At 36.3% G+C, this 14,103-nt stretch overlaps 1 protein-coding gene across 3 annotated transcripts in view; it reads right to left on the minus strand.

The window, feature by feature from the left end:
• PTGER3 (prostaglandin E receptor 3) overlaps positions 1 to 14,103 on the minus strand; it is an 82,128-nt gene that overhangs the window by 25,536 nt on the left and 42,489 nt on the right. Inside the window, exons 2-3 of one of the 3 annotated variants that reach the window (XM_060084502.1) lie at positions 13,425 to 13,604; positions 8,463 to 8,642 (exon numbers count right to left, since the gene is read on the minus strand). In XM_060084502.1, coding sequence (XP_059940485.1) covers positions 8,463 to 8,642; positions 13,425 to 13,604 — 360 coding nt within the window. Of the gene's footprint in view, positions 1 to 8,462; positions 8,643 to 13,424; positions 13,605 to 14,103 lie in introns of those variants that run through there. The other 2 variants (XM_060084524.1, XM_060084512.1) reach the window with 2 other exon arrangements.

Consider the following 14,103-nt stretch of genomic DNA (forward strand, 5'->3'; position numbering starts at 1 on the left):
ATCCTAAGTTACCTTACAAGCAGGAGAGAAAATATGAAAGGAAAAACAGAAAAAGAAAAACAAAAAAAAACCCACAAAAGGACGGAAAGAGATGCTTACTTAGTAACCCAGATCATGATAAGCTCTTAGTTTTTAGCCAAACTCACAGGCATGGGCAGCAAGCGGAAGTGCCCTCTTTTTGTGCAGCCATCTGCTGCCAGTGGTGATATTCTCTCCACTGCAGAAGCAGCTCTGCATCCAACAGGGAAGGTCTGAATATTCTCAGTAGTGTGCACATGCCAAATTGGACATAAGGACTACATTTTTGCTGAAAATCTTGTTTGCTGAATCTAATCAGTACTGTTGGAAAAACCACCTTCCCACTGCTGCCCAAGATTATTTCTGGCTGAGGAAAAATGCCCAGGCATCAGAACAGAGTCAAAGCCTTTCTTTCATGGGGCCTTAGAGGATTTCTCCCAGATAAACTTGATGCTTCAGAAAATAATCATAGTAGTAGTTCTTCACTAAGTGAATTCACAACAATTACATTCTAACCTGAAATCAGGTGAGAATCCCAGCTACACTTCTCACTAACTCTGTGGACTTGGCCACGCAATTTACCTTCCCTGAGCCTCAGACTTCTCATCTGGAAAGTAGTGGTAATAACACCTACCTTGTGGCATTGACATGAGAATCTGATAACATATATAATATATAGGTGCTCATAAAATGATATCTGCCACTATTGTTATTATCACTATTATTGTTAGTGTTCATGTGTATTTAAAATCATTTTCTTTTCTAGGAGCTTGGTTTCTTACATTTATTTTTTTTTCTATTAAAAATCTCATTTTAAAGCTGGTGTGATCAAAAGAGTGAATTATTAAAGAAATACATCAAGACATGGAATCTAGGAAACAGCGTATCTAATAAAAAATAAGCAATAGGCTGAATAGAAGAGAAACTTTAAAAAAAATCTTAGGCTCTAAAGGAGGTACAGATTATCTGATTGGTTTGAGCACTTAGAAAACTGTTAAGATTTGGTCATTAACACAAAGAAAGTTAAGCAAATTTAACTTGATAAGTTCTTAACTCTAGAAAATAAAAAAATGTGTCCAAGAAAAGAAACATGATGACACTTCTACTGATTCTACAGTTAAGAATATTTACATTATCATAAAAATTCAAACACTGAATTCTGGTTTAATAAAATTGTGTTAGAACCGTAATGGGACAATGCGTGAGGAGAGAGTTAAATCCAGCAAAATAGAAAATCAGCCTACAAGGTCCAAAGTTGATTATGCAGGATGCAAAAACATAAATATGTTATTTAGAAATATGATGGTATATTTCAGAAGAAATGTTGAAAAAAAGCTGGAGAGCAGGCTGGTGGGGGGAGGGTTAGAATGAGGAGTGTGGGTATCATAATAAGCTTTTTTTTAACTGAATGAAAGATTCTTTAAATTCTATAGTGCTTTACAATTTTCAAAAGTTTCACACACATGATTTCATATAATCCCATAACACGTTTATATATCCCCAACCCTATATTGCCCCATCCCCCCACTAGTAACCACTAGTTTGTTCTCTATATCTGTGAGTCTGCTTCCCTTTTGTTTTATTCACTAGTTTGTTGTATTTTTCAGATTCCACATATAAGTGATATCAGACAGTATTTGTCTTTCTCTGTCTAACTTATTTCACTCAGAATAATGCCTTCCAAGTCTATCCATGTTGCTGCAAATGGCAAAATTTCATTCTTTTTAATGGCTGAGTAGTATTCCATTGTGTGTGTGTGTGTGTGTGTGTGTGTGTGTATCACATCTTCTTTATCCATTCAGCTGCCATAATAAGCATTTAGTGCTACTTGACTTTTTAAAGGGATGAACATAACATTGTGATTAAAAATGAAACATTGAAGAAAAAAATACACATTTGAGATATAATGGACATCCCATACACACACACACACACATACACACACACACACACACATTGATAAGCCCAAGTGTATGAAAATCTACACAATCTAATCTTTGTAATATTTCCTGAGCCAAAAATAAATAAGTAAATGAGATCTGTCATCTAACAATCAATATTATCGGATTTGGTAGTTTGGATGAGGAGGAAAAGGAAAGGAGGCAGAAAAACTTAAGAAATAGAAGCCATGACCCCTGAATTCAATGATCCTCCAGTATGGTAAGAGGACAATCTCATAGGAGAAGGAGGTTGGAAAACTAAAAATTCTTTTTAGGGAGAAAAGGATCAGAAACCTTTTATAGGCACTTCTGTCTATGTCACCTAGAGATTTCCTATGAGCTGTTTATCAAAATTCAAAAGAGAAAAACTTGTCTGTGTTTAGCTGACAAGATGAGCTGCATGACATTCCAGAAAGAAAGGAAAATCATGGTTTTCCAGCTACAAGATAACACATAGATTAACCAACCTCTGATTGTACAGATGAGATAAATAAACTTAAAAGAAGCTATGTATCTTTCCCTATGTGGGACCAGAACTAGACTTCTAATATCACTTGTGTGTTCTGGTGAATGCCCAATACTAAGTTAGCCAGACTGTACTATAGTGGTTTGAGATGAGAAAAATCATAATTAAATTTAATGTTCCATTGATGAAATCCAGATAATAAAATAATATTAACCATTACCTACTTGTATAGTGCTTTCAAAAGTGTCCTTATCTTCATTCTTATTTAATCCTAATAATCCTGTACTGATAAGAAAATTCAAGTTCAGAGAGGTTTACTAAATTGTCAAGGGAAAACAACCACTGAATAGCAAATTAGATAAACAGACTTAAGTGTTCTGACTCCTTGTCCAACACTGGGAGTTTTTCTTTTTCATTATGACCCACTAAAATTTAGAGAACATTTTAGAGAAATGATGTTGCTTTAAAAATGCTTTAAGGGGGCTTCCCTGGTGGCGCAGTGGTTGAGAATCTGCCTGCTAATGCAGGGGACACGGGTTCGAGCCCTGGTCTGGGAAGATCCCACATGCTGCGGAGCAACTAGGCCCGTGAGCCACAACTGCTGAGCGTGTGTGTCTGGAGCCTGTGCTCCCCAATAAGAGAGGCCACAATAGTGAGAGGCCAGCGCACCGTGATGAAGAGTGGCCCCCACTTGCCACAACTAGAGAAAGCCCTCACACAGAAACGAAGACCCAACACAGCAAAAATAAATTAATTAATTAATAAACTCCTACCCCCAACATCTTCTTGAAAAAAAAAAAAGCTTTAAAATACTTTAAACATGCAATCTGCTAGTAGTGCTCAAATATTAATTAATAAAATTAATAAATGAATTATTTTAGGTTTCAATGACAATTCTGCTGAAGGGATAGTAGCAGAAATATGCAAAATGGCTATGGTGGGAGAAAATCTGTCATAAGGAGAGGAGCCATGCATGTCTAACTAGGGCTGCAAAACATTTAAGGCAGTGGTTCCCCTTCAGAGCTTGGCAGTAAATGAATATTATCTCTCCAAAATTTTTCAAGTAAAAATTAATTCTGTCACTGCAATTCTTAAAATAAAGAGGCCAGGCAAAAAAAAAAATGTTTTTAATGGTCAAGGAATGTTGAAAATAAGTAACAAAGAGCAATTGCTCTTCCTCTAAAAATGGCTTTTCATGGATCTTCTAAGGAGAAGACTCCAAACCACTGACTTATGAAAATCAACCTGCAATTTCAGGCATACTATGTACAGCTGTCCAATTCACATACGTACACGTCCAATTCACATACACACATCCAGAATGTAGGATGCTCTGGTATCAAAGTGTGAGGTTTCCAAAATATAAATATTTCAGTGCTCTAAGATGGCGCTTTTTTCCTCAATAAGGCAAGAAAAATGCAAAGATAAATGTCATTAATTGCTCCAGATGTTTCCCTCTAGAGAAGTACAAACTATAAACATCAATACTGCATTCCAGTAATAGCTTCAAGAATTGGCTTAAAGCATCATTAATTTTACATTTGTAAGAAGGTCTGCAGGTGTATGCCTTGTATCTTACTGAAAGTTTCAATCAATAGGTCCTCCTTGCTGCTTTCATTCTAAATAGCAACACAAAACTATAGTACAGGCAGAAGTGTAAAAATATATTTATCCATATACATAACATAACATAAAGTCATGTAACAGAAAGTAACTGGAAGTTAGATTCTAACCATTTTAGAGATTGCATTTTTCAGGTGAGGTGTAATTTATTTTAATTGATTTTTTAAATAGTTGGTTTTAAATCTCTCTTGCTGGATCAACACAAGGCAAAACTAAAACTCTGTGTAAGGCTAATGTGTCATTGGATAACTTGTAATTCTTTTTCAAAAAATGATCCTTTCATTTTTCAACCTGTTTTTGGCAAGTAACCTATATTGCCCCTATTCTGTTTGGGATTGTGTTGTTTCTTTTCCCCACATGATGACAATTTTTAAAAATGATTGCAGTTCCTTTTAATAATTCTACCCCCCATTATGTTGATTTACTATTATGGGTATTATGCTGATTGACTATTATGGGCATGTCATTCCTTGACATGAGATGTCAAGGAATTTTGGCATTCACAGGGAAGTAAGTATGTTGATTTAGCTGCGGTTTTCGATTTTAGTTTTCAAACCAAACATGGACACTTGTGAGGTTCCTTGAATCACAAAGATTCTCTCACAGTGAGAATTCTTAACCTGTGTGTATAAATTTCCAAGACATCTGTAGACAGACTCTAGGAGGACTGCACAATCTCTGACACTGTAAAAAAATTCTCTGTGCTTTTTGTGAGAAGGGGATCCAAAACTTTCACCAGATTATCAGAGGGGTCTCTGACCCCACATTGTTTAAGAACCAGTGTTCCACTGGGTACTTCTAGTTAAATTTAATTTTAAAAGGCCTCAATGGGTTGTGATGGTTTCAGAATTATTTTCTTCCAATGTTCTTTTCAAAATTGAATTCAAACAACCTTGCATGTTACACTCAAAGACTTCTTTTTAAAAATTGCATAATAATATTAAGCATAAGCACTGATTATCCATAGACCTTCCCTACTTTGCCTCAGAAATTTACAGTAAACTAATGAGTACCTTTGTTTTCATTTTAATTTTGTGTCAGATTTGTGGTTTAAGTTTTTCAACTTCCCATTTCATGCAAACTAGAGTTTAAATGTCAGTTATAGAGATCATGACTTGAACTGTCAGCAAAATGTATGGTAATAGCTCTATACCTGAGGTACTACAGACTGGCACGAACTCAGAAAAGCACAGGCTGTAAAGAGACATTTGCCCCAGGTTTGACTGCTCTTTGATAAAAATTATGTCTCAGATTAAATAAAGCTCTTACAACTCTGTAACACAGATCAGACATGCAAAAATTCCATAAAAGACAGAATTTGGTAAATCAGTTCTCTCTTACTAACGCACCTTGCCTGGAAATGTGAACTTAATTAAGAGGAATTATAACAGGTTTTCGAGGTCCTGAGAGAAATGGACCATCTTTAGATATCCCTTTGAGAGATATATAACCCTAGGGCCTCTTATCAAGAACAAAATAGGGATTGGAGGCATCAATAGAAAGATGATACTTTCTAAGAAATGGTACCTCTTTGTCTGTGAATAGGTTTATGTGATTACAGAAGTGGATCAGGGCCCATGGTGATCAGGGCACTGCTGTAGTGGTAGTGCCACATTTTTGTGCAGTCAGACACAAACTGACATTTTAATGCCTGCTTCCTTGAGAAATGCCATAATGGTGCCTGTCAGGACCAAGATTCCACAGATGGCCTTGTCCTGAAAACCCTCACACATAGCTTCCTCCTAGTGGCCATGGCCCTTGCCCTAAGGCAGAGGGTCCCAACTAGGGGCCAATATGTCCTCCATGCTGCATTTGGCAATGTATGGGGACATTTTTTATTGTCACAACTAGGGCGGTATTACTGGCATCCAGTGAGTAGAGGCCAGGGTAGCTGCTAAACAGCTTACAATGTACAGGACAACACCCCACAACAAAAAATTATCTGCCCCAATGTGTCAAGAGTTCCATGGTTCAGAAATCCTGCCCTAAGGCCAAGTCACTTTTCCCCACTCTGTGAGATTACAGAGGTATGCACGATTCAGACCCACATTTTTTACAGGGCCACTAGAATTTAGTCAGTTTGAATGCCCTGGAAATTGTACTGCTTTGGGCAGAGTGGAGTGAAAAAATATCCTAAAATGTGCCTCCACCTTCCTGGTTAATACCAACTCCTTTCTCCAAAATGCAGATTAAATGTCAACTCCTACAAGAAACTATTTCTTATTTCAGCATCACCTCCCCCATATGCTTTCATTACCATAGGCTTACCCCAATAGCAGCTCTGTTCAAATGATTTGCTATTCCCCTACTAGATTATAAATTCATTGAAAGCTGGGTTTGTTGTTTGTTTTTTAAAGTCCTGTGTCTTAGTGCCTACCAGAATGCTTAGCCCATAATTCGTACACAACAAATATATGTTGAAGAAAATAACAAGTCTGAAGGATTGGCTTGGATTCTGAGTACCTTCCTCCAAAATAGGTTTACTCGAGATTGTTTTAGGTGAGCACAACAACCTCCTAGATATCTAAAGATGCCTGACTCCTTGTCCTCTGAGAACATGAAACTGGGCAATGTCATTCCATGGCATGTAGGTTCATCAGCGTTGTAGTAGAAATTCTTGGTGTACCAGAAGATAGCCATGATGTTTACCTCAAATGCTACAAGACAAAGACTGTAGAGATCATAAGATCTGGTCGGGGGCTTCCCTGGTGGTCCAGTGGTTAAGAATCCACCTTCCAATGCAGGGGATGCAGGTTTGATCCTTGGTCGGGTAACTAAGATACCACATGCCACGGGGCAACTAAGCCAGTGTGCCGCAACTATTCAGACTACTGAGGCCATGTGTGCTGCAGCCTGTGTGCCACAACTAGAGAAGTCCATGTACCACAACAACAAAGAGCCCGTGTGCAGCAATGAAGACCCAGTGCAGCCAAAAAAAAAAAAAAAAAAAAAAGGTTTGGTCAGGGGTTTATGGCAGAGCTCTCCCTAAATGCCTTTTCTTAGGAGGAAGGAGGGTGAGCTCGGTGTGTTACTTATAATGAGCTTGGCTTTGCAATCTATGTTCTACAGAATTTCTCCCATCACTGAGGGAGGAAGAAGTAGAGTTGAGCTGAATAAGCACAGGAATAGGGTAGTGGGGTAGCCCAACACATCTCTATCAGTAATCAGCTCACATCAATACACAGGTACAAGTCTGCTGAAGGAGCTGACCATGAACAAGGGAAATTCTTATGTTAGCTGCCTGTAGATTATATTCAAATCCACAAGAAAGTAGAACTAAGTTTAGAATAATTTATAAATGTGCTTTTGTATTAAAAACAAAAATTCTGAGATTATAACATGACTAGGTATCATATTGAAAAGCACCTCTCGGGCTTCCCTGGTAGCGCAGTGGTTGAGAGTCCGCCTGCCAATGCAGGGGGCACGGGTTCGTGCCCCGGTCTGGGAAGATCCCACATGCCGCGGAGCGGCTGGGCCCGTGAGCCATGGCCGCTAAGCCTGCGCGTCTGGAGCCTGTGCTCTGCAACGGGAGAGGCCACAACAGTGAGAGGCCCGCGTACCGAAAAAAAAAAAAAAATCACCTCTCAAGTTTATAGCACATCAGTGATAATTTGTACTATATGTTATTATGGAATATAAAACAAAATGATTTAAATGTTACAGATAGGATGATGCTATTGCATTACATTGTGCTGTTATTTTGACAAAGCACATCAAATAGGATTTTAGCAAAATGCTTAATGTGATTATAAGTAAAACATTCCTGACATGAGTTGGCATCAGGAAAGAAAGACAGGGACATTTCAAAACATTTGACTTTATTTTCCATTGACAAGCACAACATAAATAATGTACATTTGTTAAGTACACAGACTAGCTATGACTAGAATGCCATCAAAATTCTGATGTACTTTTCATAGTCTCTTTTATTTTTTGTCTCCACCATATTGAAGACTACCCTTAAAAACATACTGGAAGATATGTTTAAATACACTTAAGATAACTAACTACATAAAGGTGACAACAGTATACCTTCCCATTTAACCAAGTGTGTAGGGATGGGATGCTGAGTAGGAGAGGTGGAGAAATGTACACTTTCTATACTGAGCTTTTCATGATTGATTAAAGTGCCAATGATTTCAATTCTTACTTAGATACATTTTGAAAATAATATATTCATTTGTTGTAAACAGATCAAAATAATCAGTGCCTATTTTTAATCTGTTTCCTTAAAGAAATGTTCAACTTTATGCTAGTTGTACAAAATTGTTTGGTTAAAGAAGAGGGAGAAGGTAAGATATTTCATATGTATGCAGGAAGATTGGGAAGAAAAAGAGTTTAGCAGTCAGTGATGACTTGAGTGAATTTAACGTTCACTCTTACAGAAAAGAACACTGGCCACTCCTCGCTTTGTCCTACTGATGTTTAATTATGAAAAGATAAATGTGGCCTCTTCTTCTCCTTGCTTCTGTGAAATGGCCTAAAAGGATGAAGAATCTTGACAAGTTAGAAATACACAGGTTTTCCTTCACTTCTTTCTCTTTGTTCTCTGTCCCACCCTCCATGCTGGCTCCATATGAGTGTCCTCTCAAAAGCTGAAAGAACATTGAAGTCCATCAGTAAGTCATACACATTTTCTCCTGCTGAACATTAGAGTTTTGATTTCTACAAAAACTGAAAACCATAGAAATAAACTATTTTTAAATAACTATTAAAGTCTGGTGATTGGCTAGCTTTTGGCTAGATATCTGATTCACTTTAATTAAAAAGCCAAAATATTCTAATTCTAAAACAATTAAAAAAAGAATTTAAGATCTGCTTTAAAAAATTTAGAAGTGCTATCATCTCTAAAATGCTCAAAAAGCCTGAAAAGGCTAATTTGTATCTGATGGTAATCTCTTTCCTTCTTATCTTTACTCCCATAATAAAATTATTTCATCAAAGCAGATATTAAAAAGCAGACTCAGACGTTTCATATATTAGGACGTTAGCATATTAGAAATGTGAAACCATTCTCTCTCTTAAAAACAATCCCAGCTTCACCATAGTAAATATTTCTGTTACTTTTTCTCTGTGAGAAAATGGAAAAAACAGGCTGGAGGCAAGGGCACTCGGGGAACAGTCTCGTTCCTAATGAAGAAATAAGCATTCCAGTGGATATTTGAGTTGTTTATGATTTGAAACAGATTGATGTAAAACTTCTGAAAATAAAATAATTTTCATTCTCAATAGATAAAATGTGTGACTTATATATGAATAAATATGGTATATGTCTGATTGAACTGCATTTCTAGAGAATCAAAATGTACTTGGCTTGTGGTATCATAATGTAATGGTTTACAACTCAACTTGTATAAATTATAAGCCTTTAATAGAATCATCACTTTAGGAATTATAAAATAGAGACTATATGGGGGCTTCCCTGGTGGCGCAGTGGTTGAGAGTCTGCCTGCCAATGCAGGGGACATGGGTTCATGCCCCGGTCCGGGAAGATACCACATGCCGCAGAGCGGCTGGGCCCGTGAGCCATGGCCGCTGAGCCTGCACGTCCGGAGCCTGTGCTCTGCAAGCGGAGAGGCCACAACAGTGAGAAGCCCGAGTATCGCAAAAAAAAAAAAAAAAAAAAAAAAATTGACAATCATTTAAATCTGGCATGATTAAATGCTTACGCTTACTTAAAATAACTTCATATATAGCATTAGGTAAATTTGATAAATCTTGGGATAACACATTTTGTTTCTTCAATTTAAAATATTTTAAAGATATCCACCATACTTATTTTATTTGAAAAGTAAACTGTTCTAATTGGTTGATGTGTCATCATTCTCTTCTGTGACACAACATAGCGGTATAAATTCACTGTTTGGAAAATCAAAACTGCTTCGTAAAATCTACGACAGCTGACATTACATATATTTCTATATTGAATTCACTCACTACTTTCTATTTAGTTTCCTAGGTCTCTATTTATTTTTTTAACCAATACTGAGAAGTTTTGTAATTCTCATAATTTATGCATGCATTTTTTTCCTGCTCAGATATATGCATGGATAAACTAAGTATATGCGAGTGAATTTAAAGGCCAATGAACTTAAACGTGGAAACTGACATACTCCTCTGCAGTGACTTTAGATGTTTACTTCTTAACCACATCTAGGGCCTCTGAACAACATCTCTGAAATCTAACTTCAGCTATCATCTAAAGGCTGATATCATTTAGGACTTATATTTCTTATCAGGTTTTCCATGTACTAACAAAGGGCTGCCTACATAACAAAACTCACATGCTGCTTACATAATTCTTCCTTTTCCATCTCCTGTTTTTTTTTTTTGACAACAATATTATATTTTAAAGTCTCTACTAAAAAGATAGCCTCTTATGTCCAGATCTTTCTTCCAGAATTACTTGTTTCAACTATTTACCTATTCATTAATTCTTCTTTTTTTTAACATCTTTATTGGAGTACAATTGCTTTACAATGGTGTGCCAGTTTCTGCTTTATAACAAAGTGAATCAGCTATACATATACATATATCCCCATATCTCCTCCCTCTTGCGTCTCCCTCCCACCCTCCCTATCTCACCCCTCTAGGTGTTCACAAAGCACTGAGCTGATCTTCCTGTGCTATGCAGCTGCTTCCCACTAGCTATCTATTTTACATTTGGTAGTGTATGTATGTCCATGTCGCACTCTCACTTCGTTCCAGTTTACCCTTCCCCCTCCCTGTGTCCTCAAGTCCATTCTCTACATCTGCATCTTTATTCCTGTCCTGACCCTAGGTTCTTCAGAACCATTTTTTTTTTTTTTTTTTTTTTTTTTTAGATTCCTTTTCAAGCTTGTTCAAAAAATGCCATCATCCACAACTACCGTGTATCCCTGGGCAGGAATTTGTTTTGTAGTTAAGCATGAGTTTTAGGCTGTTTTGTCTTTATGCATTTCTGTGGTTTGATGAAAAGTGATATTTCTTTGACAATAATCTCAATTACCACTTGGGAGTAGCAGTCTATTAAATTATTAATACAAATAACGCATTTTGTTATGCAGCAATATGACACTGCACATCTGAAGATAAATTTGTGTTTCTGTAATTAAACAAGCAGAGATCATTCACTTTATCAGCTTGATGGTCTGTAATGGCATGAAGCGCTTCAACCATATTGTGGGGCCCCACCAATGTGCACTTGGTTTTTGCAGATAATGATTCATTCATTCACTGAACAAACAGTCATTGAACACTTTCTATATTCCAAGTGCTGTAGTAGGTGTTGGAAGAAATAACCCAATCAAGCTCATACCACTTGGGTCTACACTATGTGTATATCTAAACCTAGGGTCTGAGGACCACTCAAGAGGTAAAACCTATTCACTATAAGATCATTTAAGTACACTTTTTTTTCCTGAAAAAAACAGTATGTAGTTTTGTTTCATCCTCCATGAGGTGACCTGTAGGATAATCCAATTCTATGGCATAGAGAGATTTTATAATGGGGTTTTAGTATAGGTTATTTATCATCATTTTTTCCAAAACCTAGACTAGTGGAATGATCATGAGTTACAAAAGTCCTCCTAGCAAATTTTTTCTTTTATTTGAATTTTTGAATTATATTTATTAATTTATTTTTTATACAGCAGGTTCTTATTAGTTATCTATTTTATACATATTAGTATATATATGTCAATCCCAATCTCCCAATTCATCCCACCACCACCCCCCATCCCCGCCACTTTCCCCCCTTGGTGTCCATACGTTTGTTCTCTACATCTGTGTCTCTATTTCTGCTCCCAGCAGATCTTGCCTTCTCACTCAATTTGACATGGTCATTTAAATTGATTCCTCCTGATTGACTTAGAGTGGTGTACATATTAATCTAATAGATATTTTGTACCTCTTAAAATTAATTCTTCCCCAAATGCTTACTGAACACAAACACAAATGTAGTTACTATAAAGGAGTATAAATAAATCTCAAGTTTCTTAAAACTAGGAAAGCAGTAAAGGAAAAATCAAATTAAAATCTTCATGAGAAAATGTTAGTAAGTTTGCAAAATGAATGCTCTAAAGAGTATGAAGACCATTTTATGTAGGTCTGATTTGAAAGATTGTTGTGTTTGTTGGGGAAATCTTCTTTTTAAGTGTAATTCTCAAAACTTAATGTAGTGACCTACTTGTGCCAAAAAGATATCAAGCTTAGCTATCAAGGTTTGTACACATGTAGACCCTGAGAGAAACATTTTAAGAATAAATATTTAGATAGAGCTACTTTGAGAAGAGGGCAGAGAAAGTGCTGTGAGGGATCAATATTATTAATTTACTAATCCTATAAATAGGTCAAACTATGGAAAGTCTTTATAGAAGTTTCAAAATATTTATTGGTCTTAGAATCAGAGTTAGTATTTAAATACCCAAAATACTGAAGAGAATACTTTTGGTGGAAAATCAGGGAAGATAATTAGCCAGAGTACCTATATTTAGTGCTCAAATCAGTCCTTAAATAGCATTTTGAAAAATCACTTCACTGACTCCCAAGCACAGTTTTACGAATCTTCTGCAGGCTTGTAGGAATTAAAAATGTAATCAAAAGGAAGAACATTTAGCAATTTGGATGGTCACAAACTCTACCATTTTTGAAATAAATGGAATTGACTCTGATTCAGATAATGAATAAACCTAATTACCAACCCAACCAAAACTTAAACTTTGTAAGGTTAGCAGCTAATTTACATATTGAGCAATATTTAAATAACATCAGTACTAAGGAACACTGTGGATACATTACAGATTTTTTTTTATCCTAACTCAACTTTTTAAAAAAGTATAAGAGGAATAAGAGTGACACAGAGAGAAAGAGAAAGAGAGAGAGTAAAAGAGAAAGCAGAAGGCCAAGGTCTTTGAGCAAAAACAAACCTTGTCTTCAACGATCTGTGCGTTAAATTCCCCATGTATTCAGAATACTAGAATATTAACTATTCCCATCCCGCCCCCATCACAGACCAAGATCATTTATATAGAAAAAAAAGTCTTCACCTAATAAATAATCACATATTCAGCTACAAATGACAGAGTCACCCAAACACTAGACTATTATTAATCTATTTTCCTTTTTTTGTGTTTGAATACTTCTGGCACATAGGAGATTATCTATGCTTCTGAGACCATTTAGCCTGATATCAAAAATTCTACTTCAATGCATAAACAGTGGCATGCCAGATATGCCTAAATTCACTGTAAGGTTTAGGGTTATTTGTTGTCAAAAGCTGTGAACATGCAAGTTGATTAAGAGTTCTTTCATGCCTCTGTCTGTGTTATTTCATTGGATAGTGAGATAGTCTGTACTTTCTTTCCATTATTACAGCAGCTGGAGACAGCATTTGCTACCTGGCAAAACTTTTGAAGAAGGATCTTTCTTAGCAGCAGATAAACCCAGGGATCCAAGATCTGGTTCAGTGAAGCCAGGCGAACAGCTATTAAGAAGAGGCTGCACTCTTTCTGCTTTTCTGTGTACATCTTGCAGTGCTCAACTGATGTACGACTGAAGATCATTTTCAACATCATTATCTAAGAAAAAGGGACAAATTATTATTCCAAAGATTAATAAAGTCATATGCAACTCCCCTACATGGTATTTTGCACATAAATTAACAATAACTTGGTTATTGGATTGAAATGACTAATTCAAGCAAGATTTATACTCACAGAACACAGCCCTGAATTATATAAGATATTCCTCTGGATTTTCCCACATTTTTGCCTATCCAACGTGATGCAGATTTTTTAAAAGTACATGTACTCAGGCTCTTGGTTCTTGGGATTAAGAAGTTAGAAAACAACACATCTCAAAATTAGCCAAAGTCATCTGTCTTGCTGCAGAAAATACCAGGAGGTTGACACCTACATGAGAGCCAATGCTTCAAAAAAAACAAAACATATGTAATCTGAAACTTCAGTAGTTGTAACTGGAAAAAAAGAAAAAAAAAAAACCTAGAAGAAAAAATAGAAGCAAGAAAGGGGAAAATAGTAGTTATATTTTCTTTTTCTTCTTCTTCTTCCTCTTCTT

This window comes from Mesoplodon densirostris, chromosome 2 (assembly GCF_025265405.1).
Source record: "Mesoplodon densirostris isolate mMesDen1 chromosome 2, mMesDen1 primary haplotype, whole genome shotgun sequence".
NCBI classification, from domain to species: domain Eukaryota; kingdom Metazoa; phylum Chordata; class Mammalia; order Artiodactyla; family Ziphiidae; genus Mesoplodon; species Mesoplodon densirostris.